Here is a 23,474-nt window from a genome sequence, read left to right as displayed (position 1 = left end):
ACGGTCATGAAAGTGCTGCGAAACAAGATGCAATAGCAAATGAAGAAGCTTTTCTCTTTTGTTGAGATTTAGTCCAAGGGAAGCTCCCAAGATCAGCTATCCACAGCTGCGTCTAGTGTCCACAGACTGAGCAAAAGCAGCTGGGGGAAGCCAGTGAACCAGAAGAGAGACAACAACCAAATGGGAAGCATGGGCACTACAGACAGGGACAGGAGAGCAGCTGCAGCTCTGAGTGTTGCTTTCAGGCAATCAAAAAATAAGGGAGAGAATAAAAACAGAGGTTCCAAAACTGCCGGTTGTGAGGAGGGTAATCAGCTGGCTGCACTTTGGTTCCGGCGAGGTTTTTTCTGCTGTGTGCTGTATGGTGTGATGTGTGTTGGCCAGAGCTGCAGGAAGGGAACAGAGCATCGTGTCATCCTGTGATGACACCTCCTGCTGACCAGCAGTGACCTGGGAGAGGTCTTTGCTGGTCTTGTTTGGGAAGAGAGGGGCTGCAAAGAGAGTGCTGCGAAGGAGGGAAGAGAGGGAAGTAAAGCTAAGCCGGAGAGAGGAAGGAGTCTCGTAAGAAACGGGGAAAATGATGGCACTCATCTGGAAAGCCACAAAAAACCCCACAGAAATCAAGGCTGGAAAGGAAATCAGAGATGACATGTGGTCCACTATCCTGCCCAAAGACAGCATCATGGACATCCTGGCTAGGTTTATCTGTGCAGCGTTGCTGTTTGCGTGTCCCCAGAAGGTCACTGCCATTGATGCAGCTCCTGTCAGGGTCACTCACAGTAGGCAAACGTTGGCTTCCCGAACTGACCTGAAACTGAAGGATCACATCTTTCATTTTTACCAGCAGACATTTATTTCAGTGTTTCGAGAATGAATAGCTTCTCCCTGCCTGAGGCACACCCCACATCTGGGAATGGGTCCTGTTAGAAGTCACAGCATGCAGCTGTAACAGGGGCTGAAATCTGATCCTCGCCAGACATCCCTGGAGATGAAACCATTTTGGATTTCGTGTCAAAAAGGTAAGAATACAGATACAGAGAGGGAGTGTTTCTAGAGGGAACCGAATAGCAAGAATCAGGAAATAAAACCGCAATAAGGAATAATCTTGAACATGAATTTCCAGCTATCCTCCAAAGCAGCTATGGCTATAAAATATAAAATACGCCCCGCACCTGATACCTAACTCCTCCCAGCCAGGCCATGCAGAGGGCTGGACACCACGGCACGCTGCAACGCATGAGGCATTATTTTAGCCCTAATTCTGCCTGTTCCGGGATTACAGTATTAGCACCCAAATCTCACAGTGTGGCTGAAGGAGAAAACAAAGGGGGGGGGTCCCCACCCTCCGTCCCCGGGCTGAGGAAACCCCTGCTCTGGAGGAGACAGCCAGAAGAGTTATTTTTCGGGAGGGCAGCCCGCAGCCCTCAGGACACTTGGGCAGGCAGAGAGGACCCGATGGCTGGGGACGCGGCCGGGGGGGGGGGATGCCAGCCCGGCTCAGGGAGCTCTGCCGGGCTCGCCTCCACCCGTGGGTATTGCCGGGCGGTCACATGCGGCGGGCGGGGAGAGCGCAGAGAGGGGGAAGCGCTGAATAATTGAGGAGCTGCAGCTCCCTCCTCCTTCCCTCCATCCCTCCATCCCTCCCTCCTCCTTCCATCCCTCCCTCCGCCCTCCGTTCGCCGCCGGGAGCCGGGGCCGGCGGTGCCCAGCGCAGCCCCCCCCCCCCCGCCCCATCTTCTTCCACCCACCACCACCACCACCACCACCAGCACCCCCCCGCCGGCTGCAGCAGCGCAGCCCCCCCCCCACCCCCGCCGGGGTGCGCGCCCGCGGCGGTTCCGCAGCATCGCCCGCCCGCTGCCCTCCGCGCCCGGCGGTGAGTGCCCCGCACCACCGGGGAGGGGAAAGGGGATGGAGGGAGGCGGGGAAGGCGCTTCCCAGCTTTGCCACCCTCCTGCCCGCGGTGTGTGCGTGGGGGGGGGGGGGGGGGGGGGGGGGGAAGCGGCTCGGAGAGTCTTGGGGTTCGGGGAAGCTGGCGGGGGGGGGGGTGGCTGCGAGCCCGGGTGGGAGGTCTGGCCCTGCTCCCCACCCTCCCCCACGTCGCAGACGGGGCCAGCTTGGCAAGGGGAGCCCCCCCCCCCCGGTTCCACGGGGGACCGACCCCGACCCGTTTGGGCATTCCCCTTGCTCCGGTCAGGCTGCGGCCCCGCCGTGTTTACAAAGTGTCGGGGCACTCAGCGGAGGGGAGGATGGGGGGGGGGGGGGGAGCGTCAGGGCTGACAGCACGGGATTGAGAGGAAAACAAGGGAAAACAGAATGAGAGGAGAAATACCGGGGCGGGGGGGGGGGGCTGACCGAAGCGACAGCTCTCGCTACAGGTTACCGCACAAAACACGCGAGGGGAAGGTCGGGACGCTGCGGGCAGGGGGGGGCAAAGAGGTAGGAAAGCAAGCCGAGCAGAAGAGAAACCGAGAGGGAGGCGGGCAAGGACGCGGGGGGCAGGTTAGACCCGCCGGGGGGGGGGAACCGGGTCACGCGTGGGGCCGGGCAGCGGCGGGCGGGCGCTGTCCGTGGTGCTGAAGCCCCGACGGGGCGGCCCCCACCAAAGCCTTCCCACCCACGGACGCGGCCGGCCCACGCAGACGGCCCCGATTTACGGCTCCGTCCTCCCGCCGGCGCCCGCAAAACTCGCTCTGACTTAGATCCTGGCAATAATGGAGTTAGCTTCCTTTTTACGTCACCCCCCGACTCGCTGCTGTTTATTGATTCCACACGGGTGTTTTCGAACTGCCTAATACCAACCGTCTGGCCGCCTCAGCCCCGGGTAGGTGTGCTTCAGCATCACTCCGTTGAAAATCCTGATCTCTTTTCTCAGAACGGCTTTCCAGCTCGGGTTTTGTGGCCTATTAAATGCTAGTTTGTACAGATCGACTTAGTGCCTGCCTGTCACAGGCTGTACGGAGAGAGCTCTAATATAGGGCTTCCTAAATCAATGCAGGCTCTGGGGAGGAGTAGGAAGCAGTATTGCTCTGGTCGACCCCAGAGAAGACTTTTGTCTCAAAAGGGCCGTGTCTGATTTAATCTAGCATATTAACTAATTAATCCTCCCAGTGTCCCTAAGTAGTAGGCAGGTACATTTTAACGTGCCAAGGCATTTGTTTAATTGCCCAAAAAGTGTCATGAGACTGAAAGTCTGATCGCTAAAGATGTTTACGTGTGTTAATTTTACTGGTACACATCGCTAAGGCATATGACTTACCGTAGTTGAACAACATACTGTAAACAAACAAAAAAGCTCAAACAAGCCGAAAACAATACTAGAGTGAAATGTTGCCTAGCTTAAACTGAATAATTATCTGTTCTTAAAACATACGGCTCCATGGGGAATCTTAGTTGTGTGAGAACAGAGAAGTAAGGGTTTCTTGCAGAGATCCAAGGCCCAAGTGCTGTTTCCCATTTTCATCTGTCAAAGGTGCTGGACTTTGCCAACAAAACAGAGACTGATGAGTAGTGAATGATGCCAACAAAGAATCTTAGGTCCTCTCAAAGTCAAGTCAAACGTACAGTACATATCTGAGAAGACAGGACGGAGGCAATATCTGCAATAGGACAAGCCGTTGAACAAGACCAAGGGGAAAAGAGCCTCATTCAATTGCTGCTCAGTAAGGGGAGATGCAGGAAGGAAATTTTACCTCAGCCCTTGGAAACTGAGACTGCTAGAATACAATAGACATCAACAAAAATGACAATAACACAGGAAGTGAAAATAGCCAAAGCCTGTCAAGGATGGGAGAAAGGCCCTTACAATGGAGGAACTACAGCACCCGAGCAACTCACTTGATTAAAAAGAAGGGTGGGAGGTGACTTGATTCTTAAATCTAAGAGCCTCTGCAGAAAGAAATTACTAGGCACTGAGTTATTCCTCTGTCTGCCAAAGAAAGGCACAACATGAACTAGTGCCGAGACGCTAAAGCCAAAACATTCTGGTTTAAGTGAGGGATCACATTTTTGAACAGTGGAGGGCTGATGACCTGATGAAGGAGCCATCAGAAAACCTGCTGGATTCTCCATCTGTTTATGTCAAGACTTGATGTCCTCCCAAAAGACGCAACTGAGCCAAAGCAAGTCATCGGGCTCCCTGCAGGAGTAATTGCCTGGAAGCTAATAGCCTCCAATTCAGACAAAATGAACTCGGTGGACTTAATGGTACCTTTGATCCTTAATTCCCCAAGTTAGGCACAGAGACGTACAACTTTACTCCCAGGTGCCCCAGCCTCCCCTCTAGACAAGTACAACATTCCCAGCAGGTGGGATTTTTGACCACATACCAGAAGCAGAACAAATGACTGACCAACTTATATTTTGAATCCCCCAATTTTCCAACTTTTTTCATTAACTCTCCCTAAAAAGAATCTCTTTCTTTGGGCATATTGCTGTAAAGTGAAGCAATTTAAAACATACATCATTCTCCTTAGGGAGTCAGTCATGACTCCCAAGTCAAGACATATCTTACCCTTCTCTAATTTTTTAGGATCATTTGAAAATGATGAAAATTCACTTTTTATGGAACTTCAGAGTCTCAGATAGGATTGTATCAGAAAGGATTCCAGCCCAAAATATTTTAAAGAATATATTTATAGGCTGACTTGACACTACTTCCTTCTTGAGCATAACAGTCTGTTTTCTCAGTTCTGAAATCACACACATATAAGATTTCATCCATTTTCCCTTGAAGGCAACAGGAGTTTTTCTAGAAGATTCACTGGGAACAGGATAACCTCTGAATGGCTAAATTCATGGTTTTCCTGTGAAGCCCTGCAACATTCAAGCAAATAGGATGGCAAGAACTTACACAAACATAAATACAATCCTTTTCTTCATGAAAAAAAATAATAAAGAGGATAACAGAATAGTCTGTAACAGAATATATTTAGTCCCTCAGACTTCTTAGCCCCCCAAAAATCAAAACTTTGCTTTCACAGCACCTGTGCTATTAAGATCATCATAATGTATATGTTTAAGCAACATGTTGTTGTTTGGATTATTAAGACATTTTAAAAATAAGAACGTAAAAAAGAATCAAATACTTCTACATCCGTATGTGGTAGAGGGATCCCTGTGTCACACAAAAAACCATTAGCAGGTGGGTAACATTTGTGTCTTTCACATTGATTAAGAAAATTAAAAAAAAAAAATCACTCTCAGATTGGTGCTGTCTATAAAATATAAAGCCATGGTTGGGCCTGAACTTGTCATTCTTGTGAGAGACAGTAGATCTAGGGATGCAAAAAGATCCAGAGTCAAGAAATATAGTAGGCATTTTTAAGCTACTTCCTATGGATATGAAAACCTGGCCAGAGTCTCACCTTGGCCCAGGGTGAGTCTGCTGAACTCATTAAGCCACCCACGATGTAAACAGGAGCAGATTCTAGCTCAGACCCACAAGCCACAGAGATTCCTAAAACATTTTTCATTCACAAGCCATGAGATGTAGCTGAGCTGTGGTTGTCAACTGGAAACTGCCTTCCAGGACTGAGCAATTTTTCTCTTGTACGTGTTTCCTTGGCTCATCGAGTAGCAGCCCTGCCTCTAGGCTACATGGTCATCGGCACGGGGCTGGGTGCTCCAGGTAGCGTTGACACTGCCACCACAGCCCATCCCTTTCTGTCACCAGGCTGGAACATCCCTAGGAGAAAACTATTTTTCCCCGCAGTAAAACCGTCAGAGCGAAGCCCAGGCACTTGTGAAACAAAACCAGCGAGATGGAGCCATGCAGCACGTGACTCTATTGTTTCTGTTCCTCTGCACGGCGACAGTATCAATAATTCACTGAAATACATGATACCATAAATTAAATTTACCTGGCAGGTGAACAGAAGAAGAGCTTTTGCAATGCAGGTTTTTCAAGCACCACGTCCTAATTCTGAGAGCACAGAGTTACAGGATCAGGTGGTTTGCTGCCTATAGGGAAATGAGTTACTGCTGCCATGCTACAAGTGTCTATAGGGGTATCTGTGTCGAAACTTGAGGTAAATGTCTATGAAACCGAACATGTGGTTTTGAGGGCAGCCCCTCTCAGCAGCCACTGACTCTTGCTTGTTGGTGACTGTGACCTAAGTCGGTGGTTTGGTCCACTCCTCCTGCAGGTCCTCAGCTCCCTGAGTGCGGGCTGGGTCTTACTCAATGAAGTTTTTTAAACCTGAGGATGGAGACACCCCCTTGTGCTGAGACACCACTTGCACATCTGGGCACGTTCCACCCACAGCAGCACGATTAAAACCTAGCTTTAAACATGTGCCTGAACATTATTGAACCAGGTCTTCATGATGGACCCATTGAGTCGTATTAAATGACCAACTGCTTCGTGGTGCTCATTGGCCTCCAGGTAGGATACAGACACCCTAGTCTGCTGCTGAAGGAAATGTACGCTTCTCCCGTCTGTCCTTCATCCTCGGCTGGGAACAGGCAGAAAGCATTGGCGACAGGTCTTGTGCTGCTCCCAGCAGGCCCACAGCGAGGTGCTCGGGAAGCATCTGGGTACACCAGTGCCTTGTCTAAGGCACCTGGGCAACAGCAGGTGTGTTCCACTCATTAACCGGCTGTGGAAGCAACAGGGACCAGGAGATGTGCAATTAATAACTAGGGTCACCAGCTCTGCACAAAGTAAATTAAGACAGAAGGAAGGAATACGTCAAGTTCCCGTGGCTGAGACTCCGGCACAAAGAAGAACTGCAGCAAGAATATTTTAGCAAGTCTACTCTCGGCTTTTAATTGCGTACGGGCACACCAGTTGAGTTACGCTTGCCAGGCAGGGCAGCACACCATGGGGAGACCCTACTTAGTGTAGCTGGGACGCAAAATAGGTTGCCTTCAGTGAAAGAGTTTGGGGTTTCATCGGTAAGGGAGGCTAAGAGCAAGTATGCAATTAGCTACCAGGGCTTCAATGGCAAGCAGATTTTAAGCTAAAGGTAATCACGTTGGCTCATGCTGATTCCCTTGTTATAGAAGGACATCTCCGGGCAGTGTGTGTGCATCGCTCAGAAATATTATAATACCCTAATTTTTCTGCTATTAGCATTTTTAAGGACATATAATTCTTCATTTAATTCTGCTTCACTAGTACCAACCTAGACGCTGATTTAGTCTTAGATGTGCATTCGTAACTCATTTACTGGGAAATGTCAAAAAGCCCTCATGCTACAACACCAGGTATTACTCACGCTACATGCTGCTTAGGTGTTGTGGTGCATTTGCCTGACTGATGATGATAAATGACTAAACACAGAAAATCTATTCTAAATCATCTTCTTTGATCAACTTGTGCTCACATTACTCATGTAATCGGTTGTGTTGAAATGCAGGAGGATTACTCATGTAAGGCAAAGATTTTTTGTCCTAGTGAATAATAAGAATAAGCAGCCAAACACGTAATAAAAGCAGTAGGAGCTGCTATTCACTTCCTTGGAAGCGAGTTGAAACTACCTCACACTTCTGTTGAGGAATTTAGTGACACAGGCTACAACTAGCCAAATTACCCTGCAGCTCTAGGCTCCCTTTTTCATACACAAAAACCTCCCCCATCGATTTGCATATACTACTATTGCTTCTTCTGGAGGCTTTAGTAGGCTCAGGATTGAAGAATGTGTCTTTCCAGCTTCTTCTGAGGAAAGTCGTTCTCTGAGAACATCTCCTGCATTAATTAGCTGATAGCCAAAATCATGGGAACGGGGCAGTGAGGCATAATCAATTACACTTGTATAACCGCTGATGGAACACGATAACTAATTAATGAGACCGTGTGCACATACAAAAGAGAAATGCATTTGAAAACCAGCAAGAGCTGAACCGTGTTTGTAAGCCCAATGTGTTTACAGTGTAAAAGACCAGTTCAGAGTGCTGCTAAATTATTAGAGAATGCTGGAAAGACTGCTGGTAAGTGAGAGTCAGCAGTGAGAGGAAAAAAAAAACCAAACAAACAAAACACAGATTCTTAGTGGGGAATAAAAGAATCCTATAAAAACAGCAATCTCCAAAATAGAAGTAGAGGCTTAAAAATAGGGAACTTTCAGATCCCGTATTTGATGCACAGGTAATTTTTTTTTTTTTTTTCCTGGTCTGGATGACAAAACCAAAGTGTTAAATCGGTACTTTACTGTAAGATTTGTGTTTTTGCCACTGAAATTCAAAATGCTACCCAGAAATGAAATAAGTTGTCATAATGATGCATCAGCCAGCGTCTCACAACAGTAAAAATCCATTTTGTTTAGAGAGCCTCACACATTAATAAATAACCCATTCTGTGAATTATGTCTAATGAAAAAAGCTCTCATGGCTGGCTTGGAGCAAACCACAATGACTTTCATTCTGCGGTGTAAAAGTATGGATCCACAGAGAAAAGAAAAAGAAAGCACAGCCCAGTAATTACACAGATTTCCTCCTGCACGTTGTTAAAGCAAAGACAGTTTTTAAATTAGTGTAATTCTAGAAGTGACTGTCTGGTAACCCAGCTCTAAACATTTTAGCGATACAAAGGCAGCCCTTGTCCACTCTGACAGCGAGATTCGTTACAGAAAATGTGTGTTTCATCAAAGCAGTAATTGCTGAAAGTATAACTCATTACCCCAAACCAGGAAAAAGCCCAGAGTTGCAAACACAAGCTGCAACCGCCCCGCTGATGCCAATGGCAATCGTCCTGCTAGAACAATATCTACCTAGCATTGCAAACAGGCAAATCACTACGCTCCGGAGAAGATACCATACTACCAGGAAGATGCTTTTTCCTCTTGTGACAGCTCAGAGTCTGGAGCTGCTACTATCAAAACCAGAGGGAAGATTGCAGAAGTACGTGCCAGCATACGAGATAAATCTCGGTTCCCAGGCACCTGGCTCGCAGCGTTTTAAATGCCTGAATTTCAGAGGTCAGCACATTAGTCATTGAAACGGTCTAAGCACCCAGATCTGTGAGCACAGCTTCCTTTAGGAGTTTCATTTGTTCGACCGTGCCATGGCTAGTGACTGCGAAAGGATGGGGGAGGCCGTATCCGATAACCGTAAGCGTTGGTATCAATACCGGCACTTCAAATGCAAAATCACGCAGCCACCACAACTGAGCGTTTGAAGGTGCATAGAGCAGCAAGGGTCCTTCTGCAGGTGACCACGGGCAGGTACAAAAGCAATGTTGTTTTCAATAAGGTACGGCTAGAGGAGCGTTAACAGTTTTTAGCATGGCTTCTCTTCCACCTTCTTAGAAAACCCAACGGAATTAACCACTCATGCACTTCTAAGGTAGCTACTTTCTCCATTTTACTGATGGAGAAGCAAATTTACTAATTTCATGTGGTTTCATCACTCTCGTAGAGGGAGCCTGTCAGAGCAGTTCCAAGAAGTTCCCGTTTCCCCATCTCCGGCTCAGCTCACCCAGCTATTGATTTATCATTTCCCTGCATTAGCAGTATCACTACATTTTTTAAGGCTTTTACTTTGCCATCTCAAGACGACAATGGCAAACTAGACCTTTTTGAAAATGTGCAAATTGATTATACCTCTTTCTCTGTAATTCTCTTTTTTCTTTTTTTTTTTTCCCTGGTGATTAAATAGGTTTTTTGCAAACACAAATGGAGCACTTCATGCATATTGCATTACTTACAGCTCGGCACTCACAGACTGTTGTATCTGTCATAAGTACCCTGCACTCAGTCCTATGCCACTCTGCACCATGAGGAATCATTGGTACGTGGACAAAAAGGGCAGAAAACAAGTGGAAATACAAAATGCCAGGCATAGGACTGCTTTCTATAGGCACAAGGGAGAAGGACAGCAGAAAACCTGATGTCCTGGGGAGGGGATGTGCCTGCAGGGATGCCCATGAGCATCTCGGGAAGGGCAAACGGTGCCTTTGGGTTTCCATCCCCTACAGGCTATAAGAGCTATAGGTGCTACCTCCAAGTGCATCCAGCCTCTAGGAAGGAGGAAAACACCAATTCCTCCAGCCCCAGAGCTGTTTCTCACTAGTCTGATGCTCCAGAGGATCCCAAAGGACCCTGACAGCCTGGACCAATTGCTTGTGATGTTGGCATGTAATTAACCCCGGCAAAGTTTAGAAAAAACCCGATATCAAGGGATCTGCTGGCCTTCACCGCGACCGGCTTCGATTTCGCCTCTGAATGTGTTACTTCAGCTCCCACCTATTCCTCATCCAGGCAGGAAGATGAGCACTCAGCCACCTAAACCTCCTCGCTGCTCACCTTCATGGACGCGTTGCCCAAAGATGAGTGCTCAAATACTGAATTAGCTATTTAGCTTAGGAATAGGGACCCACCGGCTGCAAGACAAAAAGGAGTTTTGACATCTCTCCCATCCTTCCCTCCACCTTTTCCCTGATTATTCAGGCAGCCCAGTCTCTCCCCAGAGAGAACAGCGGGTAAACCAGCACACCCTATCACCCCTCTGAAGGCTGGAGAAGGGCAAAAAGGGTAATCTCTATGTACCTGCTAATTATTTTACTGGATTACATGTCTATGCTCTTTTGACTCTTTTTTGCACTAGAGACTAGAAAACAAAATTTAAGGACTCCTGGGGGCTGGCTTTGGATGCGTGGCACCCTTGCCTTATGTCTTTGGTCAAGTTCAATATTTCCTCTTATGTTTTGCTTGTTTGTCAAAATTAAATAATGATGCTTAGCCGTTTTACAGCAGTGCTAACACTGGTAAAGCACTTAAAGTAACAGAGATGGAAATAACACAGAGAAGTGCTGTTCAAGCCCTCCAGTTCCATTTTGCTACGAAGGCGCAAAAAAAAAAAAAAAAAAAAAAAAAATCCCTGAACGTATTTTTTTTAGTTGATGCAACATAGAAACTTGGTCTTAAGCCTGAAATATATCACTAGTTTAATTTAGCGAGAATTTTAAATTAAATTAACCACAGCTGAACTTGAATTGCTCAAGCAGAGGTAAAAATGGAAAGATTAAAAGTAAAAAGAGCCCCAAATTAACAGTAAAGGCACAAGGCCAGGTCGCTGAAGCTGGACCCACGTGAACGGCGCCAGGACCAGCAGGGACCAGCCCTTGCTCTCGGCTCTGTGCCTGGCTTTTAAATCCCTTTAAGGAGGGCTGATGATGGAGACGGAGCCAGCTTTTACAGTGGCAGCCCAGCTGGGGATCAACACTGTAAAAACAAGCACATAAAACTCCAAATCAAATTGCATTCGCAATGAAAACATTAAGATGACGAGCAGCCCCGGCAGAAGGCATCCCTCTGGTTGGCGGCCGCCGGAGCTGCTGCCTGACTCCCGCCGCGCCGCATCACACCACTGACGTCATTTCTCTCCCTGTTGTAGGAGCTCTAATGAAATTCAGTATCTTGTGCCTCTTCGTACAAGTCAGCCTCACCGTCACCGAGCTAGTAATTCAAAGAAAAAGGGGAGGGGGAGCGGGGAAGTCAGGCTAGCACCTTTTTTTCCTCTTTCTCTTGTCCTTCGACTGGGATTACAGTGGGTTTGCTGCCAGGAGCCGCCTCTCGCGGCATCTTGAGCCACCTCTCGCATCCCCTCGAGCCTTTGGGGCTCCTTTTCCCCAAGGGCAACGCTGCAGCCCGGCTCAGCACGCAGCCCCTCTGCGGAGCGGGGAGGGGGTCTGAGGGCTCTTGCTCCTGCACTGGAAACATCTGTGTTACTATTTCCGAGGTCCGCAGCAGGGACCGCCTCGGGGTTTGATAGGAACCTGCTTCGATCCGGCATTTCTGGGGCACATCTCCCCCGGGCAAGGAGGAAGGGGCTTTCCCCATAAAAACCCCTGCAGCAAACTGGGCGCTGCTGTCCTGCATGCCGAGGCCAGGACCATGCTGACCCAGCTGCTGCTGGAGCATCAGCAAGCTTTTCTCTGTAATAATTACTTCTGTGAGCCGCGAAAGCCAGAGGAAATCCAGCCTTTTCCTCTCAGCGAGTGCCCCTGCCTGTCTTTCCATCAACACACCAACAGGAACTCGCTTTTTTCATTTATCCCCATCCCCGTTCTGTTTCTTGTTGCACTCCCAGCATTTTTTAAGAGGTCTTTGCTTAAGGATACCCCTATGGACGCCTGGATGGAGGGGAGTCGTTAACAGAAAAAACAAGCAGGCCATCCCAAAGCACAGACAAGGTATGGGGAAGCTCGTTTGGGGAAGCCGGAGCTGCAGGGGGGGTACGAGGATGGGCGATGCTGGGGGGCACCGTGCTGCATCTCACGAGCATAGGGCAGCCAGCAGAAAGGACCTTTACACCAGGAATAATTCAGCACCGACCCAGACACTAAGAAAGATCCATGCCTGTAAATACCTAGGCCTCTCCTCCTGACTTGATTGCTGTTTGAGTTAATTTACCCTAATGAAGAAGAGTGTTTCGGTACAAACAGCGGTTGCTAACAAGCGCGTGGTGGCAGCAGCAAGCGCCAGCCAGCGAGACGGCAGCCAGGGAAAACCGACCCAGACTGCCTGATGATGGAGAACTGTGCAGCTCCAAAAAAACGCGACTGCAGCTCCCCGAGCCGGGCTTGCCCCCTCCGAGCCACAGCTCCCTTCATCTTCCCAGGTTTATAAGGACGAGAACAGATAAAAAACCCACAAGTGAAAACTCTCTTTCCTTGTGCTTCTAGCTAGCCAGGGTTAGTGGAGCAGAGCAGAAGCAAGCTGTCTCTGCCTCATGTAAATGGTTACCATCCATGAGATATTTTTTTATAGTTTCAAATGGAGTGAAAGGATGTTTTCCAAGCTACAGAGCAGCAATATGCTGATCTCGCTTAAACATCTGGAATAGTTTCGAATGATCGCTTTAATTGAATAAAGCGGCAATTATAGAGTTATTTCATTTCAGATGTTTTGGAGGCACGTTTTTTTTTTTTTCCTCCCCTTGGTGACTTAGGAGGGGCTATATGAATTGCAGAGCTATGTTGGGCTGCCATGCAGGAGGACCCAGTAGCAGCCCAGCCCCAGGCAGCTGGAACAGCTCAGATCTGGGCACATCACAGATACACCAGCCAGTTCCTGCTTTAAATTTAAACCTTTTAAAATATTTAATTTTTTTAATTATTATTTTAGCAGTTTAAAGTTATTCCTGGAGAAGGCTGCCATGTCTTCCCTTGAGGCTTTTTGCAACGCTGGTGAGAAAGTAATTTCTGTATCCTTGATGTGCCTTGAGAGCGAGCTGGGCTGTCTGAATCTTCTTCAGTTTGGGGGACACACTAATTTTTCCAGTGTGGATCCCTCCAGCAAGACCTGAGCATATGCCACCCTTCCCAAACCCTTCAGCAGCCACCCACAGACACCGCAGACGAGATGATGGAAAATTGCTCACCTCCAACCACATCAGTCCCAACCCCCTTAAAACACAGGGCAGGTCTTCCCATGCCAAAGCACAAAGCTGGTGATGGGACCAAGTACCAGCCCGCAGCCTCAGCACCTCCATCCTGCACCATCCGACCGCTTCTGGGGGCCCAGCGGCTCCTCCGTGACAAGCACAGCCTTCACTAAAGCATCCAGAAGTGGTATAAAGACATCAAGAGGCACAAACTGGCTCTTCCCATAGTTAATCACCCAACTTTAAGTTGTCCAGCCTCAACTTCCAGACATTGACTCTCAGTATGCTTTTCCTTACAAGAGTTAAGAGCTGCCTTTTCAGTATCTATTATTTTCACCTCGCAAGGGGTTTTTGGCACAAGTAAACCAAGAACAGGTTCACTTGGGAAAGGTGATTTCTTACAGTACGAAGTAAATGAGATAAGAACGTCTAAGTTGTAACAGTTCAAAAACCAGACAGATACTTCTGCCCAGTTTCTTGGCTAGTTTAAGTCAATTTGGTGCAAACCTAAGCATAGCAACCTGAGTCTTTCAAACTCACCTAGGAGCCTCCGTAAAGTCCAAGGAAAATAATTAAATAAAGGATGGGAAGCGGTTGGGTGAAGTACAGCAAGACCTCTTTGCCAGCCCGTGCTTCAGAGATGCTGTGCTTTGGATAGGAGGATGAATTTTAGGTGGTGATCGCTTCGCTTAGAGGAGTCACTTTCCCCATGGCTGAAACACAGCCCTGGCAAAGCAGAGCCACCCTGGAGGTGCCAGCACATGGGCACGCTGCCCTGAGGACTGCTCTGCTTCATCCCAGCTGGAGCAGACCCGCTGAGCTCTGGTTCTGCTGCCCCCTTCCAACACAAACCTTCATTTGAACCAAAAAGTAAAACCTAGCTTGAGATCCAGCCCATGCCGCAAACCAGCTGACTCCTTGAGCAACCCCAAAGCCAAACCCAGTTTTTATTCTCAACCCAAAGATGCATATTTGCTCAAGAGCCGTAACAATTTTTCCTTATTATTATTCTTAGCCAGAACATCCAGCCTTTCAGCTCGAGGTAAAAAAGTCAACACAATTTGAACTGTGATCAACCAAAACATGAAATGAATTCTGTGTTTTATTTAATAAACTCCAGCAACACAAGGCTGCCTGGTAGACACAATGTAATTTGTTTTGGATGTAAAGATGGAGAAAATAATTGTTTTGTCTTCAAGGCAATTAAAAAAAAAAAGATTTCTGTATTAACAGGAAAGAAGCTGCCAGGCTAAAATTCATATTTAATAAACTATTTTTGCTGTTCCCTTATATTAGCATGCAGAGATTGGCAATTCTTGTTATTTTACTAAAAGTCAAGAAGTCATCACGTGTCACTAGGAAGTCATTGCTGCTGATATTAGGAGCTCCCCTGAGAACTATGCAGTTTGCTAAAAAACAAGCAGAAAGGGAGGCGGGTGGAAAACGGCAGTTGCTGAATAGTTCTCGAAAATATGACCAAGATGAAAAAGCACAGAGAAAGAGCAAAACAAGATAATTTCATGATTTTTAAGACAATCTCATGATGTGGAATCATAAGACAATTTTAAGACAGTCTTAAATCTTCTGCTGACCTCCTCTCTCAGCTTGTCTTAACTATGCAGAAGCTGGACCCCAAAGCTTGGTGCAGTTACTCCAGAAAAACAACATCTCTTAATTTAAAAAAAAGTTTCCTAAAAGAGTATTTAAATAACTACAAAAAAGAAGTAATAAATTGATGAAGAAACCACACTAAGGACTTTTTTTAACCACAGGGTTCACTAGGACCTGAACAAGCGGCACCTTTTAAAACTTTCCCCTTTAGGATTTACCAGGATGACAGTAGCGTGCAAAAAGAAAAAAAACAACCAGTATAGCCAAAGAGCTGTAAGAGTCAACTTTTATAGCACAAAAAAAAAAAAATCATCTGTCCCTGTAAAAGCCTATTTGTGGTGATCAAGCCCCATAGCCAGCCACTGCCTGGCACAGGCAGGCAGCAGGCACAACGTGCTGGATATAGGAGCAAAGCTACGGTCCCAGACTCTTTTTTGCAGTGGAGGTGGAGCACGGTGATGTCCCACAGAAGGTCCCCGCGTGGCCTGGCATCGCGACGGCGGGCTGACGCGTGGTGCCGGCAGGAGCATCCCCGCTGCCGGAACACGCTGCGGTGCTGCCAAGCTCGGAGTCAGGCTTGGTCCCCAGCGGGACCCAACGTGCCACGGTGGCCACCAGCACCTCGCGGTTTTACGTAGCCGTCATCGCTTTTGGTAGCGATTAAGCCACGTGATGGGCACTTGGAGGGCATCAGGTTCCTGCTGTTTATGGGGCTGTATTAATAACTGGGGCTCAAACCGCGCGGACAAACGTAAAGGGGGGCAGAGCATCTCTGTTGTACAAGACAATCGGGATGGAGAAAAGAGGTTTCTCCAGAGCAGCAGCATTGGCAAAAGCAAAGCTCCCCCCGGGCCCCAGGGCTCTCCCAGCGCCGGCCCCCAGCCAGAAACCAGCTCGGGGGCCCCTTTCAGTTCCTCCATATGGAACGCATCCCTCCCGCTTTGCTATTTCAGTTAAAAACCGCGTTCCCCTCTCTCGCAGCCAGGCCGCCGGCGCGGGAGGGAGATGCAGCCGCAGCCTTGAGCGGGTAGTGCCGAAACCGTCCGCCACCCACCTCCGCTGAGCCCAGCACCGGCCATGAGCGGCTTCTTCTCACGCCTGGACCCACGGCGGGTGCCGTGGGGGGCGGCGGGCCATGCCCTGCGCGCCCGCGTCCTGCGGACCAAGCCCGTGGAGTCGATGCTGGAGGGCACGGGGACCGCCGCCGGCCAGGGCGCCAGGTTGGCCAAGGTCCTCACCACCCTCGACCTCATCTCCCTCGGCGTCGGGAGCTGCGTGGGCACCGGCATGTACGTGGTGTCCGGCCTGGTGGCCAAGGAGATGGCGGGGCCCGGGGTCATCGTCTCCTTCATCATCGCCGCCGTCGCCTCCATCTTGTCAGGTGAGTCGCGCGGGTGGGTTTTTGAGTAACGCGCCGTCTCGCGCATCCTCCGGCTCCGTGCGTGGACTCCTGGCAGGACCCGTGCTCAGCAGCACAAGGTAGTGACTTCCCCATAGACTAAAAAAACCCCTTTCACACTGGGCTTGCCCAGCTCACGGCGCACACCGTCTCTCTTTGCCCAAATCTCAGACCAAACCTTGTACTGGGAGCCGGCCGCCCAAGCGTAATTACCCCGATGGGCTGCTGACGGCTTCCCCAAGGATGGAGCCTGTGGTCAATATTTTTGGAAACATTTGAGAGTTTTGCAGCGCGTGTCCCAGGCGGAGAGAGCGGCCAAGCCACAGCATTGGAGCAAGAGCACAACGTGGCTTGTGGGAAACCCTGTTTCAACAGGAAGGATATCGGTGGCTTGGGTAGCGCCAGGACCAGCTTCTTTTGTTGTGGACATTGCTAACGGTCTAAAAATTCCTCAATTAGTTTTGGAGTTGATTTTATTGGCTCCTATTCACGCAGGATCACTCTTTGAATTTCCAAACAAAAACCCCAACAAACAAATGTGCAGAGAGAGAGAGGAATTATGTATTTTAGTGAAAAGCTGGTGAATTCCGTCTCCTCTGTAGGAACCCAGCTGAGCATATGGCTCGAGCTGCGGTTTCCACATGAAGCCAGTACTGCTGGCATTTGTCCTTTCCAGATCAGTGCTAACACGATGATGTGATGTTCCTCCTCTCCCTGCTCAGAGGACTTTGCATGCTGTGTCAGTCTGGTATCCAGCTTTTATCCGCGGATTGGATAAGGAAACTTGAGTAAATGGCAAAGGGCTTTGATAGAAGACAGGAACAGCAAACACAACAAAATGACCCGCCTCAGCTTTTCAAGTCACTGGATTTTTGTAGGAGGAGGTGGAAGCACATCATGCTCTTTCCCTGGAGGTTGCAGTGCTGCTCCATGGAGATCCCGCCAAAGTCCGTGCGAGTTTGAGCCCCCTACACCCCTGCGGCCCAGAGGTATAACCCCGGCACGGCACCAGGAGGAGCGTCACGCTCTCTCCAAAGCCGCCCCAGGAAAAGATCCCAGCCGTGCTGGCTAGGGACCACCACGCAGACTGTCCTGCCTCCCCGTTCCCCGGTTGGACCCCAGCGACGAGGCAGCTCGGACACATTTAACGCTGCTTCAGCCCAGAACAAGAGCTGAGAGCGTGCAATGAGATCCAATGCTTATTTGGGATCCCAACACAAAAAATGAACCAAAAAGCCCGTTTTTTTTAACCGAGGCAGTAGATAGCATCAGCATCTTTATCCTTTCCCACTGCCTGCTTTCTTTCCTCTGTGAAGGTTTTGCTGGCTGTGATGCAAACCAAGAGCAAACGGAGCTTGGGTGGGTCTCATCTAACAAAAACACACTGTTGTCCAAAAAGGGGCTTTTTTACCCCAGACGCGAGCCCTGCCCCGCAGCGGGGAGCTCCTCCCGCCTTTGCCCACGGGAGCCCGCGCCGCTTCCCGCTCAGCTTTCATCTCCCCTTGCTTTTGTAGCCCTGGGAAAGCGTTTTGCGAAGGATGCGGTGTTTTGATAGTCTCCTTGGCCGCTTCCTCGCTTTACGGTTGATGCTGCTGTTGTTTGTAACAACAACACGTCTCTGGCAAGCAAAACCAAGCAAGGGTTCGGGGGCCGGACGGGTTATTGGGCTCACAGGGGATGTGATTTCAGCTCTCACATCACAGTCCCTGCCGGTGTACCGGGCACTGAGCTCAGGCAAGCGTGCACGGACAGATTTTAAGGAATTTCTCACAGTTTTAAGGCCAGATGGGACCACTAGATCACCTGCCTACCCTTGATGTATCCAAGATCACAGAGTCAGATCCCACTGCCTACACAGTGAACCCAAGAGGGTTTTGGCTAAAAAAGCACCTTCCAGAAAGCCATTTGGCTCCCCTGGGAGACAGCCACGGGGAAGTCCTCCCGAGCAGGTCCCACCGATGGGAAATCCCTCTGCACCGTTTAGCCTGGTTTCAGATAGGGATTTTTCTAATTTCATCCGCCCGACAAATTCCATTTATGCCTTCCCCTAGATTTAAGCAACATGCGTCGCATCAGGGTACTTACAGACATAGTATAATCGATTGAAGTGATAAATTAAATGAAATCAATCTCTTTCATTCTCTCATTGGAAGGCCTTTTAGTCAGCTGTCAAACAGAAGCATTCACCCAACTTCCCTCCACAAAGCCGCCAGCACAGGGGACACCGCAGGCTCCCTCCATCAGCTGTGACCGCCAGGATTCCCCACGCTCACCCCTGTGCCTAACCAAAGCCCCTTCTTGGCAAAAATCAGCAGTTTGCGTCTTACCCAGCCCCATTACCCTCTCCACAGTCTTTTCCACCAGCCATTGCTTGTCCCTTTAGCGGTCTCCTTTCCTAAAGCAGAACGACCTTGCTGATCACATCGCGCAAACCCCTTATTGCGAGCTCAGGCAAAGGTCAAGTCATCCCCCAGGATGGTTACTGGGGTGGGATATTTTTCCCTGCCCCACAACCCCACAGGCTTTGGTGTCGGGCTGTGCAAGGCAAATAGAGACTCTTTCTCCCACGGGAACTGCTCTGCAACCCCAGCAACCCTTGATGGGGATTTCAAGCACCGAGCCACAAAGTTTTGGAACACATTGCCATGTTCTTACCTGGTAGCCGTAGGGGAGCAGGCTTAGCAAGAGCCGTGGCAGATGACGGAGCAGGGGAGAGCTGAGCATGTGCCTCAGGTGCTGCCTGGCTGCAGGACAAGGGCTGGGATGAGGGGCTCCAGCTGAAGCTGATCATGAGCTTCTTGGGTGGCACTGGAGAGATGAGAGTCCTTTTTCTAAGGAAGCTTTCTTTATGGAGCTGCCTTTTATAGATCTGCCCGCAGTGATCATGAAACACGATGGACAGGCTCAGTGGCTTGCTGAAAATAGGATTTTGCTGTCTACCTACCTCAATAAATTGGCTGCTTTTGGTTAACGAAGGATGGTCCCTCTGGATTTCTTGCATGGTAGCATGAATTAATTGGTGTTACCTCCAGCACTGCTGAAAGACTCCTCCCTCCTCCTTGTTTCACCTGAAACATCACTCCCACTGTGCCAGTGCCCTGTGGGATGTCTCATGGTCCCTGTGTGGCCTTGTGCCAGGCAGCAGCGGGAGGGTCAGCATCCACACCACGGCCACCACCACCCTGGCACACCAAAAGCAAGGCAGCAGCCAAGAGGGTGAACCGAGCTGCGGTGCCTGCACCAGTTCCTCGTGTCACCGGTTGTGCTGCCCAGGGGCTGTTGCAGCGCTGGGGTTTGGGGTCTGAAGCCAACGGGGACTTTGTGGTCCCTCCTCCTGCCCCACCAAGGCATCACCCACCAGAAAAAGTCCTCACCGGGCAGGCCAAGTTGCCCAGTGTGACCCCAAGCCACCGCTAACACAGAAACACCTAACCTGTACACCGGCGCTCTATGCGAAGCTGCTGGCTGCCTCACCTCCTACCCTCGAACAAGATAAACCAGGGAATGGAGAGGTCAATTAAATCTGAAAAATGGGGGATCTTGGAAGGGACAATGTCATGGACCAAACCGCTCAGCTGTGGTTATGTCCTTCTGAATAACGTCAATAACTGCATAATTACACCAGCGTAATGACTGTCACACCAATTACACAGTGTAGCTGATATTCAAGGAAAAGAAATGGTCTTCTGTAAAACAACTGCTCTTCCAAACAACCAGTGTGTTGGTTTGTTTTCTGCAGAAACTTGCAGTCGCTCTTGACTGGGGGGAAAAAAAGAAATCTCTCTGCAAATTTAGAGAGTCATAGTGGGGAGAGTGTGCCCAGCCTCTGCCTGCAGCCCCAGAGCCAGGCTGGCTGCGCGGGGGCACCGGGAGAGCTGCATCTCTCTGGGTACCGGGGGACGAGGTGCCGAATAGCCGGGGCTGCCGAGGAGTAACTGAGTAACACAGTTTCATTATGCAGTTGTATTACAATAATAATAATAATAATAATAATAATAATAATAATAATAATAATAATACACTACTGATGCAGCAGAGATTAGTGTGATAAAATCTGCACCCTAATAACCTATGATATTATCTGTACCCAGATAAATCTGCACCCTAATAAATTATGATATTATCTTCCTTTTTAAGCAGAGAGGGAAGTGCTGCGAACCCCATTTCTGATGGAGGACCTGCAGCACCGCAAAGCAAAGTGATTTGATTAACGCCACCCGATACAGCCACCGGCAGCCAGGGATGGATGGCAGATCTTGCATTGCATATCCCCCAGACTGGATACTGCATACTATGATAAAAAGTAGTTTATTTTCTCCATATATGCTGATACCTAATGCAGATATCCACAACATGTTGCTGTGCCCAATGCATAGTGAAAGGTTACTCTTCTATTTTGGGGTCCTAGTAGAGTAATTGAAAACTCAAACATTTTAAAACACTTTAATGTCTTTGCTTTGCCATTATCATTCTGTATCAATAACAATCCTCTTTAGGCCTTATCTTGTCATTGGCTAAAAGTAGAGCTGCCTCCAAGAAAGATTATATGATTTTTAAGGCCATCAAAGAGAGAAACTAGATACTTGTCCCCATCAGAGTACCTGTTCCATAAATCATTCAGGCCTATAGTTATCTGTGAATGTCTTAGCTTTGCTGAGGGCATGCATTTTTCATCAGCTTTGAATAATGACTGTCTGTAGGGCTGGATGATGGGGATGTCTTGCTGCTCCTGCAGTTGGGCCTGCTTTACAGAAATCAAGTTTTGAAGAGTCCCATTGCAAAGCACTGCCAGCATCGTGCATACAAGTTAAACAGTGAATGGAATGTACAAATCCTCCAACACCAAGAAAAGAAACGCTACCAAATTCAGCTTAGGGATTCAATAATTCTGTGTTTGTACTGTGTAAAAACTGCACTTGCAGCAAGAGCAGCAACCTCATAATGTTTGTATAAATTATTCATTCCTCTCTCTCTACTGAACTGATTGCAAATTTGAAGCAATTATTATCTTCTAAATAGAGAATAGTAGTTGATAAAGAACTCAATAATTACTATGTGTTTACACAATGATAATAACGGTCCTAACCCACTAACCTGTGCAAACTGAACTGGGGTCTTCGGGGCAGGGGCTTAATCAGTGTTAAACACGCGGGATGCAGTGCACATGTCCAGCGCTTGTTCTGACTAATATTTGGGGAATTTATGACTAAGTCCATCTATTCCTTTTAAATAAAAGCTAATGGTTGTTTTAAGACAGCAATGTGTCAGGGTCAGGTTTTTATTGAAAAGTATCCTGACATAGTAAGTACACAAGGAGTTTGGAAAGTATTAAAGTCCATTGAAATCCCTTCCCAAACAGTTCCAGCTAAATATTTCTCTTTGCTTTTCTTTTCTTCTTCTACAAAGTCAATTTTGCAACTATTCTTCAGAACGAGACTTACATGTAACATTTTTAAGGGTCAAAATAACTTACATTCTTTATCTAAGGTGGCTTCAAACTCCTCTTGCATGGGTACGAATGACAGCAGGGATGATCAGGACAGTGCTCGTGCCTGGATCTGCATAGCAATAACCCAAGATAGGCGTTTGGAGTTTGCACAGTCGGGGCAGGGAGACTTGTAGCCTTGTGTGAGCCCTCCCGTGGCATCTTGCTCTAGGATGAGGCTGGGCAACACTGGTCCAGGATCCCATGCAACAGCTATAACCATCCCTGACCTCTTTGTGCCCCACAGTGCTTTGGAGAAACCCAAACACTGTCTCTGGCAGGTCTCAATGTAACCAGCTTTTCCTGGCAAACCCCAGGGCTATGATGGTTTCTGCAGCCAAAAGTGTTGGGAGCTTGTCAGAATATTGATACCAGAAATAAAACATTTGATAAAATCCCAGGAAAAATGGCGAAAATCATATTATGGTGTCACTGTTGGATGGGGAAGAAGAGGTATCTATCACCTTCAAAGCTACTGCAGGCAAACAGGGCTCCAAGGACCGCACCACCAGTGCTGCCCAGTTCTGCTCCCTCTGCATGAATTCCCCCCCCCCAGCTTTGATTTTGTGTCCGTGGGGGCTGCAGTTGGCCGTGCTGGAGGATCCCATATCAGAGGCACACATGATAGCCTGTGAGAAGGCTATTCTACAGTGGGCTATAAAGGTTTGGCTAGTTTGAACTGTGTATCCTCAAAAAAAAAAAAAAAAAAAAAAATCCATCACAGCTTGATTTTAACAGGAAAATGGGCTGCTTTTTCAGCCAAGCAACTGGGGAGGGAGGGAAGGTCACCATGGCCCCCTGCAACTACTCTGGGCTCCTGGTGCTGACTACGGCCCTGGGTACCTCCTGGCACCTACAGACAGTTGGGACCAAGACAATTTTACTTTTTCCTTTTCCAAGCACGTTTTCCTTATGTCGCTTCGTATTTTTCTAAACAGGCGTTTGCTACGCTGAGTTTGGCGTGCGGGTCCCCAAGACCACGGGCTCTGCTTACACCTACAGCTACGTGACGGTGGGGGAGTTCGTGGCGTTCTTTATCGGCTGGAACCTCATCCTGGAATACCTGATCGGCACGGCCGCGGGCGCCAGTGCCCTCAGCAGCATGTTCGACTCACTGGCCAACCACACCATCAGCCGATGGATGATCAACAGCGTCGGGACGTTGAATGGACTAGGTGCGTCACGCCGTCCATTGCTACCTGCATTAATTAGGGCCTGAAAAGTAATTGGAAGCTCATCAGAAGTCAGACATGGATGTTAGGCTTCATTCATTATTTACCATCCGTCTGCCTCTGGTACTTTGCCTTTGCAGTCTGGTTCACAGACGGGATTCGGGGGTGGGGGGGGGATACACGATATTTTGAGCCCCTTCGGGATGAGCTGACATTTAGCAGAATAAGCACTCAGAAAAAATTAGTTGAATGTCAGAGGCTAACAACAGCACAGGAGCACTTCACCCAGTGCAAGCACTCGGCTCGGTCCCGTTAAGGCACCTGCGGAGCCTCGTTAGAGGGTACAAGCTGGCGTCTGCAGTACTGCCACGGAGAAACTCAGGGCTGTGGGGGTTCTGCGTGACCAGCACTTCCAGCAACAGTGCATAGTTCCTACCAGTAAGTAAAACAGCTAGCTGTCCTGTACCTGTTATGAAAACTT

General features: G+C 48.7%; 1 protein-coding gene across 5 annotated transcripts in view; it reads left to right on the top strand.

Annotated features, from left to right (window-relative positions):
- Window positions 1-879: 879 nt before the first annotated feature.
- The window catches only part of SLC7A14 (solute carrier family 7 member 14), a 34,410-nt gene continuing 11,815 nt past the window's right edge, over window positions 880-23,474 (top strand). Inside the window, exons 1-3 of one of the 5 annotated variants that reach the window (XM_030028801.1) lie at window positions 880-1,019; window positions 15,919-16,318; window positions 22,760-22,996. In XM_030028801.1, the coding sequence (XP_029884661.1) occupies window positions 16,015-16,318; window positions 22,760-22,996 (541 nt within the window). In that variant the 5' untranslated portion in view covers window positions 880-1,019; window positions 15,919-16,014. Of the gene's footprint in view, window positions 1,020-1,754; window positions 1,877-2,595; window positions 2,825-12,035; window positions 12,134-15,918; window positions 16,319-22,759; window positions 22,997-23,474 lie in introns of those variants that run through there. The other 4 variants (XM_030028798.1, XM_030028799.1, XM_030028802.1 and 1 more) reach the window with 4 other exon arrangements.

This window comes from Aquila chrysaetos, chromosome 10, assembly GCF_900496995.4.
Source record: "Aquila chrysaetos chrysaetos chromosome 10, bAquChr1.4, whole genome shotgun sequence".
NCBI classification, from domain to species: Eukaryota; Metazoa; Chordata; class Aves; order Accipitriformes; family Accipitridae; genus Aquila; species Aquila chrysaetos.
This window is presented reverse-complemented; position numbering and strand designations above follow the sequence as displayed.